We start from the raw sequence: 20,377 nt of genomic DNA on the forward strand, positions 1-20,377 counted from the left end.
TAATTTGTTGGTTGTAAGATCCTATGGGTTGAGTATTATATAGCAGGTACTGTACGAAATTTTTGAGCTGCTGCAATTAACGCCTGCTCACAGGTGAGAATATGATAATTAAAAAAACAAATATCATAGATAACAGTTATAGGTAATATATGTTATATATATTATAGGAAAACATAACAGTTATTCAAGATAAGTGTTAAATTTTCCTTCTTCCAATTTGTCATATAAATAGCAAACATAACACTTATTTACAAAATGTGTTATCTAGTGGTATAACGTGTATTATAAATGGCTGTTATGTTTTCTCTGGCAAACATAACACTTTTGTCAGGTGTTATGTTTACTTTACATTACATTGACTTGGATAACACCTCAAAACTGTTATGTAAAGCCTTATTTAACAGTTATCTTTGCCATTTTTTGTAGTAGTGTTTGTTCGAGCGCTCTTCATGTCCAAGGAGATAAATAAATCCAATCAACAACCCTTATGCGTAAGTTTGTGGTTTAGTATATGTACTATGAAGGATTAGTTTATTGTTATGAAAAAAAAAATATAGGATAAGTATACTATGAATGGTACTATGAAGGATTAGTATGCAAACGAATATTATGAAGGATTAGTATAATCGTATATGAAGATGGGTCTTTAGAATACTATATATGAAGGATAAAGGAGAGTGAATCCATTAACAATTATTAGAAGATTATTACAGTGCTAAACTTATGTGAAAAGATTAATATGGAGATGATATTCAAAAGCATAATATGAAGAACAATAAAGTATTAAAATTTAGCAACCACTTTGTTCATGATAGAATTGAAGGATAACTTCACCTTTCACAAGAGGGTGATTATATGATGTCCATTTTTTTGTTAAATAATGGAATTAGATTTTTCCCTTATGTAATATAATTGCAATTTATGGAAATGATGTGAAACATAATATTTTTTTACAATTTTAACAATATTCATGTGAGATATGGAAGGTTCACATATATTTTTCATAATTTTAAAGGTAATATATATGGTTCACTATAAGGTTGGGTTTTTTCAAATTTTTTGAAGGTAACATATACCAACTACCAAGTCCTTATTGAAAGTTGGGTTTTCAGAAATTTTGAAGGTAACAAAAATTTTCAAAAGTGGAAACCTTATTCACGTGTTTAGAGGAATGAAATCCTTATTGAATGTTGTATGTATATAAAGATTTAACAGCTGATATATTTACGAAACTGCCAATTTCTCCTTAAAAGGAAAAAAATAAAACTAAACTGCCAATTTAAAAAATAAGTGCCTAACACTTCATCTCTATATATTGACTAACGCAACTGTTCATCTATGTAATTTCCTCTTCCCTTAGTCTTCTCAAATCCCTCCACTTAATTGTGATAACGGTTTTTCAGTATCAATGAGGCTCGAAGTAATCATTAATATGAATTATAATATAATGACATAAGAATGTTTAATTGAAAATTTCTATCTCCTAATTGAGAATTCTTTTTTTTTTTTACCAAGAAGACATGGTTTTGACAATTTTACTATCGGGTTGTGTTAGATACTTAGATCTGATAAGATATCTCTTCTTCGTTATATTTCATTTAAGCCTTTTTTAAAAAAATAAAATCAGGTATTTCTTCACTATAATGGAAGAATTGAATTTGAGGTAAAGAACTAAACCAACATGCAAAAAGATAATTTAGTAATCTTCAACCTCCAACGGATAAATAGAGAAAAGTCTTGAAAAGGGGTTTGAAAATCTAATGTGTTAAACGTCGAGGGATCTAGAATGTTACCATTAATGTAATGTACAAGGAAGTAATTCAGAATGTGTAATCAATAATCATAGTATTAATGTACTTGACTATTTAATTTATTTTGTTAGATGATCATTCACACTCTAAGGGCATGTTCTCTCCAGCTTATTTTTAGTTCAGTTCAATTCAATTCAGTTCAATTCAGTTTAGTTCAGTTCAATTCAGTTCCGTTCAGTTCAATTCAATTTCAGCTCAGCTCAGCTCAGCTCTGGAAAATACTTTTACTCTCACATATCACTATTCATTTCATTTCAGTTGAGTTCAATTCAGTTTAGTTCAACTCAGTTTAGTTCAGTTCTATTTAGCTGTTTTATACCGAAGAGAACATACCCTATTTCATCTACTAATCTGTGTTGTTTATCAAATTTGATTAGTTTTGCTCTTATTATAGATGAATTGATCTTTTGTTTATATGCATTGCACCATCTCAACATTTTAAATTTTGTATTACTTTTGATTTTATTAAAAAAAACTGTAAATGGCTCTTTAAAACGATTTGGCTAATCATATTAGCGTTTCCATTGTCATTCTAATAGAATATAATGTTTCATATAAAAAAAATGAATTATTTATGTAATAGAAATTTAATCTAATCATCTCTCATAGCGTCAAACAAACTATATTATAGAAAAAATAACTCTAAGATCCGAAAAGAATACGTCATATAATGATTAAGAAATATAGAGCAAATCATGAAAAAACATCGCAATATCCATTTGATTTTTATGATCAAAATGGTTATTTAGATATATATTTCAACCTAAAATTCTGAGATACACCTCATTCACGGGTGTGATGCAATGTAAATATAGAGGTTTGAGATTGTTCTTCAATACAATTCTAAGAATTGAAAAGAATATGATAAGGAATAGGTCATATTAAGATATAGAAAGCAAATCAAGACACAATATGATGTCATATTTAATTATATGATTTTCTTAGTGATTGTCTAACTAAATTAATTTTTTTTACTTAGAGATTCAAAGATACACCTCATTCACGGTTGTGATGAAATCATTCTATTTAAACTTTCGTATTAATACAATTCGGCTAATCATATAAAAAATAAAAATATGTAATAAGATAGTTTAATAAGTAGAAGGGATTGAGGGGGGCTGCAAAACGGGGGAGCTGAAGTGGTAGCATGATTGAGTACAAGTAGTTGTGTGAATTGTGACTATATATATGAGCATGTGAATGAAGCAATGGGTAGGGTGAAAGCTCCTAGAACCATTTCACAAAGTTTGTGTCCGGATAACCCAAAGTGTTGATAGTTAGCTCTCAGTCTTCCCTATTTTTAACAATAGGGCCTGGAGACTTTTTGGTTCATCTAAAAAAAAGTTGCGGGTCACATGTTCCATCATGACATTAGCTACATGAGTCACTGAACGCACGAGTCATAAGTCAATTTTGAAATATTTTCTTAATACACGACGATATGATTATATAAACTTTAAATCACGAGCTAATGTTCAAATCATGATTTTAGGATAAACATCCTAAAATTTTAAATTTATAAAACAAAAAACTCCTATGCATTTTGATGTGTTATTTGTTTCATCATATTCATAAATTTAAATATCACAATCTTAAGATTTTTAAACTTTGAAATATTGTAACAAAGGATTTTTATATATCATGTATTATAATTATACATTTTATATATAGTCGAATTGCATGAATTATAATAGTTATATTCAATAAATTTGGAATAAAACAACTGCTTAATGAACAAAATATTTTCCGTGCATTATGTACGGGTACAAATCATATCCACATAAAACCTCCCGTGCATTTTATGCACGAGTTAAAAACTAGTTGAAGATATAAAAGGTCAAAGTTACGTCTTGGAGATGGTGTAAAAAAGAAACAAGCACTATATTATGGGACGGAGGGAGTAAAAAACTATATAAAATTTATCAATTCTATAAATTCAAGAGAACTTCTACATGTAAAATGCTCCAATAAATCACTCTATATTTAAAATGCTTTCATGCCATCCTATAAGCAACTAGTTTATTGGATGTGGCTTTCCATTTCTTCATTTATGACCACCTGTAAATTCAAACGTTTTTGATCAAATTAGTGAAAATCCAACGTTGTAATTAAGTTACTTTAAACATAATTGTCCTATCATAGAATCAGAATCAAATTTTCAAGCAACAATAAAATATAAGCATCACGATCAACGTAAAAAGAACATATTGCATTCATTCCAAGTAAGCAAGGGACTGGTTTCCATCGACCCAATATGAGGTTTTAATCAGGGAGAAAGTCCTAAAGGAAATCTACCACTAGTAGAAGAAACATCCCCATTTTTATTTGATATGTAGTCCCTCCACTCCAAAGTGAGTGTCTTTTAGGTTCTAGTACAAAGATTGAGGAGTCGTTAGTTATTCTAAGAACTCACAACACCTCAACCACATTAGCCATATTAGAGATAATATGGTCATAAGAACCCATAATATAGTGAGACATACAAAGCTCCAAAATGCACTATGTTAAAATTGAATATTTGTGCCTTGAATTACTTTAGATGCTTCTAGCAAATTTAATAGAAAATCCGCTAATTTAAGCCATCAGGCTAGGTACAATCAGTTGAATCTATTCAATAAATTAACCATTATTTCTTCGTTAAAAAGGTTCATAGTGCAGAGTATATAAGTTGCCATACATCACAAGTAACGATCCACATTGCAGGACTTCTTCAACCATATAACTTACATTAAGCTAAACAGAACATTAAGACATACAACAAACATCAAAACATTGTGTAAATGCATGTTTTTGAAGAAGGTTACCTCGTCTTCAGAAGAATTTGATGAAACGAGTGGAATGAGTATCAAGAAAAAAGATTAAGGAAAAGCAAAATGAGATAGCGAGAAACAAATGGAGCAGTGTCAACTTGATTAAGATCAAAGTTAAGATCTATATTAGATGTAGAAAAACAATAATATATGCTACAAGTATTAAGCAATTATCTGTAAAATTTGCATGACATACAAACATACTTCACTAGCCATTCTGGCACATGCTATTGGTAGATTAGCAGCAATGGCACATCGGCTAGCTCCCTCCCTCACTTAGTTTGCCAAAAGTTATCACCTTAAGAACATGTCTCAACAATGCAACAAAGGCAAGAATTTGACTTGTCATAATTTATACTCATAAAACATTAGCCAACACCTCTTTATACTAGCTGATGAAAGGCACATTCTTTTTACTATTATGGAAGGCCTTCTTCTTGTTTACAATTTTCAAGAATCATGGCTTCAATTTAAACACATGAAATATACCTAGAAAATTTCGAACACTAAGCAGAGAAAAAATGTGAAAAAATTGGTCTCAGAACACTTGCAACTTGCAAGAAGGTGTTGATTATTATTTTAGTGTTCCTTTGAAAAAGTTCGAAGTAGAAATGAAAAGATCTGATTTTTTTTAAGGTAGTTAGTTTTCGGAAATTTCTACAATGAGCAGATTCATTTCCTCACAATTCATACAATTAAGAAAAAAAAGAAGGGGGTAAGTGTGGCACGTCACCTTGCTCGAGACGAACTCAAGCCGTACCACCGCGGAGCGTGTAAGAATAGTGACTTGAATGGTGCCTTGAAGGTGTTTGGTATAATGCGTGAAGAAGGAATGACATAAGGCTGGCTTTGAATGCACATATCTCTCAATCTATAAATGGTTTTTATGTGATTCAAATTGGAGGTGATAGCTTGTTCCAAGAGCTTTCCAACGATAGGTCATATGCCCAATTCCGTGAGAAACGAGAAAGTTATGACCGTTTTACGAAGAGCTGACGAGAGCTGACCGCAACTCGCGGCCAATTCCGCGACTCGCGGTTTTGTGGATAGATTGCGACTCGTGTTTTCATTAATTGTTATTAGACGGGTTAAATTTCCTATTTACCCTTAGGTCGTTTATGCGACTAAGATAGTCTATATATAACATCTGTAACTCTGTATTCCTTAGGTCATCATCATCATTAATAAAATATTCTCTCTCTCTGCCGTGGACGTAGCCAAATTGGTGAACCACGTAATTCTGGTGTCTGTTTTTATTGCTTTTGAATTCGTTATTTGTTTCTCTCTCACATCCGTTATAAAAAATTGGTATCAAGAGCTTTGGTGTTCGATCTGTGGGAGAAAGATGTCTGAGATGAATGTCAAAATTGATAAATTTACTGGGAGGAACAGTTTTAGTCTGTGGGAAATCAAGATGCAGGCTTTACTGAAGCAACAGGGGTTGTGGGCACCGTTGGCAAAGAAGGCATCAACGGATTCAGCCACCGCTGAGATGGAAATTCGGAAGGAAAAGGCGCATTCAATAATTATGTTGTGTCTGTCTGACGACATAATTACTGAAGTTGCGGAGCAAGAAACTGCTGCTGGTTTGTGGTTGAAGTTAGAGAGTTTATACATGACGAAATCTCTAACCAACAAGTTGATGATGAAACAACGTCTGTTCAGTCTGCGTATGCAGGAAGGTACGTCTCTAAGGGATCACTTAGATAAATTGAATACTATCTAACTAGATCTTCGTAATATTGATGTTAAAGTAGATGATGAGGATGCTGCTTTAATTCTGTTAGTATCTTTGCCTTCGTCGTATGAGAACTTTGTGGATTCATTTATTGTTGGGAAAGATAGTCTGTCATTAGAAGAAGTAAGATCTTCACTTTACACTAGAGAGATTCGTGATAAGGCGTCTGGTACAGGTACAGTCGATCAGGCTGCTGGATTAGTAGCCAGTAGTAATGGACAAGAGAATTCGGGGAAAAAATCCAGGAAACCGTCTTCTAGAGGTCCTAAATCTAGCGATGTCTGTAATTACTATAAGGAAACGGGGCATTGGAAAAGGGAGTGTCCTAAGAAAAAGAAGCAGCAGGACAAGAATGAAGGTTCTGCTGCTCTGGCAGAAACTAGATGTGATTCTGAGGAAGGTCTGGCCCTAGTAGCTAATAGCCAGTCACATTGTAGGGATGTGTGGGTTCTTGATTCTGGGGAGTCTTGTCATATGTGTTCGCACATGGAGTGGTTTATGAACTATAAACAGGTTGATGGAAATGTTACTATGGCCAATAGTGAGGTCTGTAAGACAGTTGGTATAGGATCCATCAGAATTAGGACATGTGATGGCAAAGTCTGTACTTTGAATGATGTTAGGCATGTTCCACAGGTCACAAAGAATCTGATTTCACTTAGTCTGTTAGACAAGAAAGGGTTCAGTTTGAAAGGTGAGGGTGGAGGGTTGTATGTCTACAGGGGTTTGAAGATGATTCTGAAAGGGGTTAAACGGGAGACATTGTATGTGTTGCAAGGATCTACGTTATCTGAGTCTGGGTTGCTACATTGGTTGTTTGTGATAGTGTTGAGAAACAGGTGGAGCATAGATGCACTCTAGGTTGGAGTGGTGGTTCACGTCAGGGAGAAATCTCTCAACACTCACAATTTGAATCTGAAATTCCGTGTTCTTCGCCATCAAAATTAGGTCAGTTAAACTTGGCTCTCGGTCAGCATGAAATCTTTGGGGACTCTCCCCAAAGGGATGGTTGTGAAGACATGGTGGGTTTTGCACTGTATGTCGGAGAGGTGAATATTTTTGGGACGTCTAAAGAAGGTGTTACTTGTGATAGGAAAGAGTATAAGGAACACATCTGTTCGAATCTGATTCCACAGGTTAAGTTCCAAGGTTGCTTGGACTTACAAGCTGATCGTGATTATTAGTGTCCCTTAGGGGGCTAATCTGGTCTGGGGTCCTTAGGGACTAATATGTTCTGGTTGTCTTTTGGGACAAATCTAGTTGAAGGGAGATTCTAGGCATTGTGATCAATGCATCTGTTTTCGGGGTTTATAGTGAGAGGATTCAAGTCAAGGTGGAGATTTGTAAGAATAGTGACTTGAATGGTGCCTTGAAGGTGTTTGGTATAATGCATGAAGAAGGAATGACATAAGGCTGACTTGACTTGAATGGTGCCTTGAAGGTGTTTAGTATAATGCATGAAGAAGGAATGACATAAGGCTGACTTTGAATGCACATATCTCTCAATATATAAATGGTTTTTATGTGATTCAAATTGGAGGTGATATATAGTTTGTTCCAAGAGCTTTCCAACGATAGGTCATATGCCCAATTCCGCTGAGAAAAGAGAAAGTTATGATTTACGAAGAGCTGACGAGAGCTGACCACGACTCGCGGCCAATTCCGCGACTCGCGGTTTTGTGGATAGATTGCGACTCGTGTTTTCATTAATTGTTATTAGAAGGGTTAAATTTCCGATTTACCCTTAGGTCGTTTATGCGACTAAGATAGTCTATATATAACATCTGTAACTCTGTACTCCTTACGTCATCATCATCATCAATAAAATATTCTCTCTCTCTGCCGTGGACGTTGCCAAATTGGTGAGCCACGTAATTCTGGTGTCTGTTTTTATTGCTTTTGAATTCGTTATTTGTTTCTCTCTCACATCCGTTATAATAGAGCGGTAGCTGCAGCAACGAGGGGGTGCAGCAGTAGTTATGGTGGTGACACGCCGAGATGCACCAGTGCTGAACAGCAACCAAAACCGCACGACACAACACGAACTGAACAACATCCAAATAGGGAGGGAACTGGAACACCAAGATGGCTCTGTCAAGGGGTAGCGCAGGAGAGAGAATCACATGAAGGGGGAGGGCGAAAGGCACCGGGAAAGAGAGAGGGATGAAACAAGGTTTAGGCCTTAGGGTATACTCTTCGGTTTCATCTTAATTTACTCACTTTACTTTGGGGAGAACCAAAGAGGAAGTACTAAAATATGAGAGAGAAACTGAAAAGTAAGAAAGATAAAATAAAAAGTGGGTTAAAAATATCAAAAAGTGGAAGACATGGGTGAAAAAAGATGAGAAAGTAGACGTAACAAGTTAGCAAAAATGGAAAAAAAAAAAACAACAGTGTGTGTAAATTAAAAAGAAACAAACAAAAAAGAAAAGTGTGGAGATTCAAAAGAAATAGAGGGAGTACATTATACTAATCCCATGGGAAGGAAATTATCAAATTATACAAATAGGCCATTTTATTTCATACACTTATGCAATGCCATAGAGTATCCTATTGCAACGGTAATTTAGAAATCGTTCAAGTAGATTTAAAGACCGTTGCACTTGACAATCTAATTCAACAATTTAGTATAACCGTTGCAATAAACTGTTGCATTATGGTCAAGTGTTGCATTAGGCGTAGCATTATGGTTAACCGTTGCATTAGACCGTTGCAATTGCTTCAAGAAGTAGTACTGAGGCCGTGATTACTTCGATAATTTGTTAGCAGTTAGAATCATCATTCAAAGTACTTTGTATAGTAGTAAGTTTTTGTATACTCCCTCCGTTTTCTTTTAGATGTTACACTTTCTATTTTAGGAAGTTTTAAATTAGATGTTACACTTTATTTTGGGTAATATTTTCTCTTTATCTTTCTCCTATCACATGTTCATATGGACCCTTTTGTTTTTCATTCTCTCTATCTCTCTTCTCTCCAAAAATTACCTAGGAGTCCGTGATTTGAAAAGTGTAACATCTAAAAAAACGGAGGAAGTATAAATATTGTTGAAACTGTGTACATTTTTGCAAATTTGCAGTAGAATTTAGTTATAGAGGCACAAAATTTGGAGAGCAGAATAAATAGCATATACAAGTGCAACTACAGAGATGTCTTATTCCTATGACAACACCAAAAGGGTTGCTGCATTCCTTCATATATACTGGGAAAATTCTTATAGTGATTCCTTAGTACATGGAGGTCCTAGAATTTTTTTTTTTGCTATATACCTAGATTGCCTAAGAAAGATATTGTTTTGTCCACTCTTAAGCAATATACCCATTATACTTTGAAGTTTTTTACAACAATTACTTAGGAGATGCAGGTCCTTCTAAACGTACATAATCATACATAAATCCGCAGAACTTTCCATTATTCCTAGGTTGCCTGAGAAAGATAGTGTTTTGTCCACTCTTAAGCAAATTGCCCGGTATACCTACGCTGTATAGTTGATACAATCCGTGAATCCCATGTCTTGCGATTGCATTGTCCTTTCCTACTAATGATGTTGAGAAAACGGCAATTGAGTCAGGGTTGTTGACCCTAACCTGAAAATTATAGTGTAAAGGTCAAAATATTGCAACGAAATAGAAAACATTAGAAATATCAAGTGATTGATTGCACGAAAGGAATGTGAACGATTTGTCTACCTGTAGTGCAGCAAAATTTGCAGCTGCTAGCGCGATCTGTAATGTATAGTTACCATTGGGCACAACATCCTTTAAGGGGAATACAACCTGCCATACGGTTGGTTGATATATCTCTGGTCCTGTCTTCCTACAACCAGAGAATTAAGCTTACTAAATAAGAAAAATTCACAAGAAGTGTTCCACTTAGAACCAGATTTTTCATAAGAATCTCAACTAGTCTACAATAATCTCGACAAGGCATCCTCCATAATTGAGATTGTCCGACTTTCCAGGAATAGTCGTAGTTGAAATTATTATGGTAATTCTGATAAAACAATGTCCATAATTCAAAATCTGTAGATGTTCAGTCAGCTGGTATGAACTACGAAGTACGTACCTTAACACATGAGCGTAAAACCAATCCTTGGTATGATTACTAACACCAATAGTGTAAGTAAGATCTTGCTTAGGGTAAATCTCTGAGTAACGATCCCATAGACCATATTGTCTGTACCTATTGGTTAAAAAAAAAGGCTTCAATATAATGAATCCTAAAGTTAAGATAAGAAATGAAGAAAAGAAGTGTGTAAAAACTAACTTGTTTTCCTGATCATTTAATATTGGGTTGGCAAAGTTCGGACTTGGGTCTGGCACAAAGAACTCAGCTGCACTACGGTCCGGGAAACCGATTTCCCATAGTGTCTCTCCACTTCGTGGGGGCGTGTAGACTTGATCACCCAAGTTGATTTGCTTCCCTGCATTTGAAGGAAACTAAATGTAATGTAGGCATGTTTGTAATAGTAAAAAAAACAAGGGCCATGATATGGCAATTTTAATACATAAATAGTGTCAAAATCAAGGTGTTACGTGCGAGAGAGAAAGAGAGAGGAATATAGCACAATATCATGAAAAATAAGCATATTTGATTGTCAATACCTGGTGCAATGTCAATTACGGATGCAGATTTGTAATCTCCTATGAATCCTGGAGCCCATGCATAAAGGTTGTACTTGCCAACATGAACATTTGGTATCGTAAACTTTCCTTCACGATCAGTCTGAGCCCAAAATTGATAACCCTGTTGCACTTAAAGATAATTAGTTCTCTATTTCACAATATCATGAACTCTTTAATCCTCATAGAAAAAAAGGTCAATATTCTAAATTTCACGATAGTAAACTTTTGATGTCATTTCTTTCTTACTTTCATTTCACTTTGCCATGAGCCCACTTCTCCAGGTTGTGCCAAACCAACCCATCCTAAATTCGCTGGTACTGGTGGTTTAGATCTATCATTCATAAAAAAAATTAACTCCTTAACTGCACATTAATTAAGTTGCATATAAACTCTGATAGCTCGATGAATAGATAGAATGTAAAAAACCAATGTATTTTTAATGAGTTTGTGTAAAATTATATTGGAATTGATGCTATTTTTTATGAACTACCAAATAAATCATGTAAGAAATCAGAATGCATGATTCAAGGATAGAATGTAGCAAACCACTGTATTTTTAATGAATTTGTGTAAAATTATATTGGAATTGATGCTATTTGTCATGAACTACCAATTAAATCATGTAAGAAATCAGAATGATTCAAGGAAATACCCATCTTTGACGAGCAATTTACCCACAACCGATCCACGTTGATTTGCCTTTGGAAAATCTTCGGATACTGGGAATTCGTAAGGCCAACTCTTAAGTTCCTCTTGCAGCTGAAATGACGAAACTTAATTTAAGGGGACACGCATATCTAATCAAAGTGATATACGTCTAGATCTCATAAGATTAATCTCAAGTTCTCAACCATGAATAATATTTGAATAATTCTGACTATGAAAAAATGCCTTGATACCAAATGAGTGATAACTTGTTAAATTGGTTATTTTGTTTCATTTGTTTATCTATTTATCTTGCCCTCTATACCTAGCGAATCAGAGTTGTTGAATTATTTTGAGACCACATCCCCATTATGATATAAAAGTACATAATTTGGATATTTTTATTGATGGTGACTACAATTTGTATAGTTATAAGAAGACTGACCATATATATATATAATTATGTATCTAACTTTTTTTCTTTTATAATATGGTTTCAAAGCAATTGAACACTATATGGTCATATTTATATACCTGATTCTTTGCTTCTTGCCATAGTGCACGAGGATCTCCTTTCCCAGAATTCAAATGCACAAAATATGGTCCATATACCTTTTTCCATGGCTCACCATTTGTGAACTTCATTATCAAGTCGGGTCCAGCGTAATGAATACTATGAAACACCTGTCGAAAATGGTAGAATGGATCATAAAAGTTGCACAAAAAGCTTTTGATGATAGAATTAAGGAATTAATGGTTGAAGTTCATAGCTTGAGTACATACAGAAAGCATATTTGGACCAACATGAGATGTAAGATCTTGTTTATGAGGACCTCTCGTTCGGAATTCATCACTTGGTGTTATGAGCCAAATTCCAACTGAAGGATCGGTGCAAACCCACCCATGTAACTTGTTATCTTTGTGATCAAATGCATACTGATACTTGTCATCAACCTAAATTAAACCATATGCATGTTACTATGTTAGGGTTTAAAATGTTATAAATTTAACCACGTTGTTGTGCATGTAATATGTTATGTTTTGATGATGAAAATTAATATAATATGTTATAGTATGAAAGTATGTAACAGTTGAAACAGATGCATGAAGAAAGGAATTAATAAATGAAGACTTTGAAGAAAAGAAGAATCAAGATTGAAGTCAAGTTTATATGTTCCTTTAGAATAGTTACTTTGTGTAAAAATGTAATAGGCTTGAATTAGGTGATATACTATGTGCTAAATATAGAAATATAAAATTAGTATAATTATTATTTTCTTAGAGTTAAGAAAATAAATAATTGTATTAATATTATATGTCTATATAAAAAAAATTAGTTTATAAAATAAGATAAAAGTTTTCATAAAAAATGTTTTAGAAAAAGAATTTTATAAAAAACGTGGTTTTAGAAAAATATTTTTAAAACGTGTTTTATGAAAATAATTTATGAAAGAGTTTTAGAAAAGAATTTTAGTAAACAACGTAATTTGGTTTTCAAAAAGGATTTGGAAAATATTTTTTGATAAAAACAGAATTTTAGTTGAAAAGAAAATCTAATAAGAAAAAACTTATCTTTTTGAGATTAAAGATAAAGATAGAAAAAGATAAAGTTTGTTTTTCTAAAAAGAGAGTTTTATCCCTTAAATTAAGGATTAAAAGATAAAGATATTTTTGAAGGATTTTCGTCCAAACCAAGTCTTATAAAAGGGATTTATAATTCACTTTTAGATCTCATTTTCAGAGAGAAAAATCGGAGATATTAAGAGCTGAAAACTATTTCCTTCGCACAGAGTATAGCACTGTTTGAGTCAGATTCAAGTAACGAATATACGAGTGTAATTGTCCTCTAAATTGCTTGACTAAGAAGCACACAATTGAGGGTCGTTTTCTTTCTGTAATTTCACCATTATAGAGAAGTGTCAACACTTAGAGTTAAGTGTTGGGGGTCGCTACTAGAGTTAGTAGTGAGGGAAATCTTATTGTATCAAGAGGTTGATATTTTAGGATTTAAAGAAATAAAAGAGTTTTTGTTTCTTGTGGACGTAGATCTCAGAGGTGAGATTGAACCACGTTATATCTTGAGTTTGAGTATTGATTAATATAGTTTTAGTTTTAATTTTCGAAAAAACTCAAAACATAAATTTTCGAGTGTTTCACACAGTGTCTGGCACTGTGCGATAACAAAAGTTTTGCGAAAATCGATCAAATTTCGTCACTCAATTCAACCCCCCCTTCTTGAGTGTCACCTTGGGTTCCAACACACGTGCATACTGGTACTTGTCTAAAATTTTTAATTTGAATTGAATTTGACTCTATTACTTGAAGTGAAATAATGAACATAAAACAAATAATTAAGGTAATTAAAACATTGATTATTTATTGAAAGCACAAAGTCCAAAAAGTTACAATATGAAAATACCTCTCCTTTTATTTTTGGATTGGTTGGATTTGTCAAATGAACAGCTTCTTTGTAGGCCAAAGGCTTACCAGTCTCACGGTCTCGATTCATTGGCATGACTCTTTGTAACTTATCCGAAACTGCCATATATAGAAACCTGAAAAAACAATTATCTTCTAGTCTAAGAAACTTAATTATATTTAAAAAGCTGAATGAGAAAGAGGTTGGTTAGTAAACAAAGAGAAAAACCGAGGCAAAACCCAAATTAATATATAGCGACATGTGCTTGGTGCTCCATTTAATTTACTCATATTTACACAAACCACGTCAATGAAGTGGCAAAATCTTAAATAAAGTGCACTTGAAATAATATATTATGAGAATGAAGTGACCATATTATATTTGCATTAAGAGAGTCCGTACTAATTTTAAGGATAGTTTTTAATATCTAAAAATAAGTTATTATAAGTTCGCAATCAAATACTTGTGGTAAATACATAACCTAAAATGGCCTTACTTCTGAGTGTCAAGCTTATGAACCGTCCTTATATATTGCACATCCGTAGCAGGCGTTCCTTTATCGCGCATGAATATAGCATAAGAGTAGAATCCAGAGCGACCACGAAGTAATATATACCTACATAATCATATAATAACAAAAATTATAACCTTAGATTTAAGTTTCACTTACTTCCTCCGTTTTTTTAGACTTTCTATTTTAGGAAATTTCAAATTAGATGTTACACTTTTATTTAGGATAATAATTTCTCTCTATCTCTCTCCTATCACTTCACATGGGACCCTTTTGTTTTCTTTCTTTCTATCTCTCTCCTTTCAAAAATTACCTAGAGATACGTGATCTAAAAAGTGTAACATGTAAAAAAACGGAGGAAGTATATATATATGTCTCCTATATATACCCTTGTTATGATAAGGTGTTTGCATGGATATATATATATATATACCTATAATCTACTTGTAGTGGAACCTTTGACGTCTTCGGACAAAGAAATGAAATCTCTGCCTGATCCTCAGTTTGTTTTATAATTTTAAAACTTGCTCCTACAAGCCTGTAAAGTAACATATATTATATTACATCCTTTCGGAATTAATTGTCACATTAAGATATGTAATTTTAATTAAACTAGTGGCAATATGATAATTAGATCCAAAAAGTAGTAGTAATACCGTATTTGATCATCTGTTCTATCGTTGTCGTCAGAATTAGTTGATGCTATATCCCAGTACCTGTATAAATTAACCATTAATTAGATGAGATAAATATGTGACTCAAGTTATTATATATGTCCAAAATTAAAAATACTATAAGTCGTTACATAATATAGATACAATTTTAATTAAACTTAACTAATGTTTCTAATGGGATAAATTGACAAACATTTTAAAAATTGAGATAGTATTAATGTACGTAAACAAAACTCATATTATAAACTACATAAACAAGAAATATACCCTCTATCAGATGGTCGATTCGAAACAGCAAGTATATTTCTAAGCCACCATATCGTATTCCGATAATGTAGCCCTGTGGAACTTGTAAGGTGAGTTGAACAATGCCATTGTCCAACACAACCTACATGATTATGTTGTAGGTATTATTGAATTGCAGTTCAATATTTAATATTATTATAGTTATTGAAGGGTAAAACTCATGTATGTCTTAAAATTGAAGAGTTATTCTTACTTGCTTGGCAGTTGCATTAACCCGAACACCACCATTTGGATTTGCAGTTGGTTTGCGTCCCGCTGGTGCCTTACTACGAATTATATAGACAAGAGGATTAATTTTGGATGACTATTCAATAGCTACAATTATATTGTAGTCATTATAATTAATGGAATCTTAACCCTTTAATTTTGTAGACTAATCCTATTCTTGCTTATTGGTTTGTGATGAAAGTTAATCTAGAAAATTTTAGATAGGTCATGTAATGTAAGGAAAAATCTTATATGCATGTCTTAAATTGTCTAGAAAAATCTTGTAAAATATCTATGTAAAAAAAATCTAAGTTTAGAATATTTTAGTGTGTGTTAGAAATATAAAAGTCTAAAAAAATCTAAGTTAAATATCTAATTAGTGGAACTTAGTAGAAAAATTTAGATGATGTATATTGGGTCTATAAATACCCAAGAGGTCATGTAACTTATTTTCAAGCAATGAATAAAAGAAACTATTTCATGAAATAGTCCACCACTCTTCCCTAATTATAATCATGGTATCAGAGCTGGAACGTGATAACGCCAACATCCGAGTAGCAAGAAGGAGATAGAAGATGCAAATTATCAAGTTGACGGTTGAAGCAAGGAAAAAGAAGTTGAGGTAAGTGTCAAATTTAAAATATGTGGAAGAATTTAAATTAAAGGTGAATATAAAAAAAATTGTGAAGATGCATTAAGGATAAAAGCTTGAGGAAAAATTAAAAATGAAATGGTATGTGAATGAAAGATTAAAAAGAATTGAGAAATAGTTTAGTTAGTGACATGAGCACTAACAAAGAAATTATAGGGGATGTTGATGACATGAACATCTACAAGAATAGAAAAAATGAAAATTTTTAGTAAAAAAATGTTGAAGAAAAATATTTGAAAATGGAAAAATTTTATTAAATATTGGAGAAAAAAAGATTTGAAGAAGAAAGTGTTTAAAGGTTGCTAATGACAAGTGCATTAGCATAAATATTTGGTGACATGAGCACCAAAAATATTCACAAAAAGAGACAATTTCAAGGAGCAGAATTGCTGGTGACAGGAGCATCAGTAAGAAAGAGTAAGGAAGATGGTAATACGAGTACCGATAAGAAAAAATAATAAAAAAGGAAGTCAAGCTAAAGTTGGTGACAGGAGTACCAACACAAAGACAAAAAGAAAAATCAAGATCGGAGATTGTTGATGACAAGGGCATCAACGGAAGAATAATTTGAAGTACAAGAATTTTCAAGATTAAGGAGCAGTGATGAAAGTTAATCTAGAAAATTCTAGATAGGTCATGTAATGTAAGGAAAAATCTTATATGCATGTCTTAAATTGTCTCGAAAAATCTTGTAAAATATCTATGTAAAAAAATCTAAGTTTAGAATATTTGAGTGTGTGTTAGAAATATCAAGGTCTAGAAAAATCTAGAAACTAAGGTACAACAACTATAAATATGTTGTATGTGTATGAGTTAAGGGGGGCCAAAAAAACAAGTGAGCTCCACCCAAGATATTAGGAAAAGGTAGAAACAAAGGGTTCTACCAAGTTGAAAGAGAGACATGAGCTCTCACAAACACACTTGTACAATTAATTATCAATGAAAATGCAATTTTATGATACTATTCGGGTCCATCAAAACTTCCGTGTGCACCACTAATTCTATCAGTTTGACTAACCCATAAATGTATAAAATAAATCGATCGAAGCCTAATTTGAAAAATATCATTTTCTTTCTTTTGGAGTTTATACATTTTGTTAACACTATTAATGAAGGTTTGTGGAATATTAGGCAAATTATTAAATGAACTATTATATATACCTTCTTTTCGCATAGAGTTTTAGGATAAAATACTTTTTAGATCCATGTTATGTCCGGGTAGTTATAATATTCATTTATTGACATTTTACTTTATAAATGTAACACCAAACATTATTTGGTTTGTCCGGATAGTTATAATATTCATTTATTGACATTGTATGCACGTCTTTTAATATATTAGTAATATAATACTTTATGATAATAACAATAAATACAACTTAGCCTAGTGGTTAAGACTATAGTATATGTACTCGAGGTCTCGGGATCAAATCCTATACTACGCAATTTCGAAATATTTTATTGTAATAGATTACATGAAATAAAACTCCCTAGGGGTAGTACTGTAGTGGTCAACACTGCTCTTCAAATGATATCATGCATAGATAATTAATTTTAATGAACATGCAAATTTATTTATTTCTAAGGATGCAAGAGATATGTTTAATAACATTAATTAATTACAACATATATTTTTAATTTTGTGGAAACATGGATCATTAAGAGATGCTAGATGAGATGGTGATTCTTTGAAAACAATTACGTAAGGTCAAAGGTTCGAGCCTAGGCTTCAGCATATTATTTTTTAAATAATGACCACTTGACTTTGTTGGTTAACAGACACGTGGCAAAATTCTAGTGGCAGGAGGAGAGTGCCACGTGGCGCATCGACCTTGTCACGCACGCCTTTTAATATATATGTATAGATGTAACACCAAGCATTACTTGGTTTGTCCGGATAGTTATAATATTCATTTATTGACATTGTATGCACGTCTTTTAATATATTAGTAGTATAGATAGATAGGTTTGTGGGTGTTTGCGAAAAGAAGTGGGTAAACTTACAAATCGGAGCAAGTAATTTATAATCCTAGGAAAATTACTTTATGAAAATAATCCAATAAGATCATAATCTAAGGTATTATATTCAAGATTATATTTCAATTAAGGAAAACATAATCTTAATTGGAAATGAATGGCCAATATAATAGATTTGGAGCCATGAATTCATCAACCCATTGACATGCATATAAAATACAACATAGGTGATCAAAATATGAATTAACAAGGCACAAAATGTAAGTAATAACTTACGTTTTCCCTCTACAATCTCCTGCAATTAATAATTGGACAAAAAATAATATCCAAAGTAACCCCCTCCATTTGCTGACTTTGTCAATCTTCATTTTATAAATTTTATGCCTGAAAATTCTCAAACGAACAAAAAGTTATATATTGAATTATTCAATAAATCCTTATAAACCAAATTTTTATGTAAAGAAACCAAATATGTATTTTGGATAATCCTCTGATTTTATTTAGCTTCAATGAGCATCTACATGATCATATAATAAGGTAGATAGTCAAAATGTTGGGTGATAACGAAGTGTGGTATTCTCCAATTTTACTTCCCAATCAAACCTAATAAAAAATAGGTCCTCAATGAAAGAAATAAAGAACCATGCAAATTTTGCAAGCATTTTCCTTATTCAGAAATAACTTCTATAAGGTTGCAAATCAATAATTGCTTCAAAGTTTCTTGTTCATTTCCTCTATACTTTATCACTTGAATGATGATTTCATTGTGAACGCATATTTTATACAATATTGATGCATTCTATTCAGACTGTCAGACATAAATCATACATAGATATGTGCTTTAAAGCAAAGATGGCTAATTAGTAGGGAAATTATATACTAATCATCGTGATTAGTAGGATAAGCCAGGTATCACCAAAGCGAGGGAATTGATTAGAGAATCTTCAAAGAAAATTGTACAACAAGTGCGGTCATACTATTATAATACTTTCTCTATTTCTTTTGATTGGATCATTTATTTTTTTGGTGAATGATTAAAATGACCAAATGTTACATCTACACAACTCGAGGTGGTATGATTTGAGAGCTTTCCAACTCGGAGAAGTAAGTTAAAAAGAAAACAATTTGACAGTGAATCTTAAGGAAGCGGAAATACATTATTATGATCTTGAATAACTTGACTATCAAGTCACAATAAGCTATGAACAATTTTAGGTCACGGATAATTGCTCTAATTAGGACCTAAGCATTGGACTTGATCTTGTAATTTGAAAATTCAATCAATATAATCAAATTGGCTATTGGCCAACCTTTTTTACTAGCGTTTATATTTTAGCCTTAGCTTTTCAATTGTTTTGGTTTATCAACCAAAATGTAGAGTTTTGATTAAAGAAGACTATTGGGCAACTTTTTTTGACCAAAAATAAAAAATCGTCATTTAACACATTGACAGCTCTCATATAGTAACTAATTTTACCAAACATATATAGAAATAATGAAACAACTAATTAACTAAATGAAGCAATTCAATAGCTTTTATTACCAACTAATAAACAAGTCAATGACCTAGCTAGATATGCATCATCGTTAGCAAATTGGTTGCTAAACAAGCCAATTAGCTAGCTAGATATGCATCATCGTTAAAGTCGGTGTTAACTACTAATCTGAACTTTTTTCTAATTAATTGAAATTTATAGAGTTGCACAAAATGATTGTACTCTTACCTGGAATCTCGATGTAATAGATATTTAGTGTACTTGGAAGAGAAGATAATTGTCTCTATATATATATAGATATAATGAAAAATATAAGATAAAGGAATCATGTTCAAAGCTTTTAAATAGGGAGATTGAGGGAAGAAAATCTTCCATAATTCTATTGGCACATATAGAAAATCTAATAAAAACATTTCCTTTCTTTTGATGGATATACTCATTTCCTTAGGCGAAGATTTAGGACAAACAATTTCGAGCAATATATCTTTCACTTGTTTCTATTGGCAGGG

General features: G+C 32.4%; 1 protein-coding gene across 1 annotated transcript; it reads right to left on the reverse strand.

Annotated features, from left to right (window-relative positions):
- Window positions 1–9,703: 9,703 nt before the first annotated feature.
- Window positions 9,704–18,740, reverse strand: LOC104898064 (uncharacterized). The gene is given in 17 exon segments (XM_057395866.1): window positions 9,704–9,943; window positions 10,046–10,172; window positions 10,422–10,538; window positions 10,623–10,779; window positions 10,961–11,102; window positions 11,228–11,312; window positions 11,634–11,740; window positions 12,161–12,310; window positions 12,410–12,580; window positions 14,046–14,181; window positions 14,542–14,661; window positions 14,990–15,094; window positions 15,213–15,272; window positions 15,498–15,537; window positions 15,540–15,618; window positions 15,730–15,802; window positions 18,649–18,740. Coding segments are annotated over 17 exon segments (2,001 nt in total).
- Between the last annotated feature and the right edge of the window lie 1,637 nt (window positions 18,741–20,377).

The sequence above is a fragment of the Beta vulgaris genome, chromosome 6, assembly GCF_026745355.1.
Source record: "Beta vulgaris subsp. vulgaris cultivar EL10 chromosome 6, EL10.2, whole genome shotgun sequence".
NCBI classification, from domain to species: Eukaryota; Viridiplantae; Streptophyta; class Magnoliopsida; order Caryophyllales; family Amaranthaceae; genus Beta; species Beta vulgaris.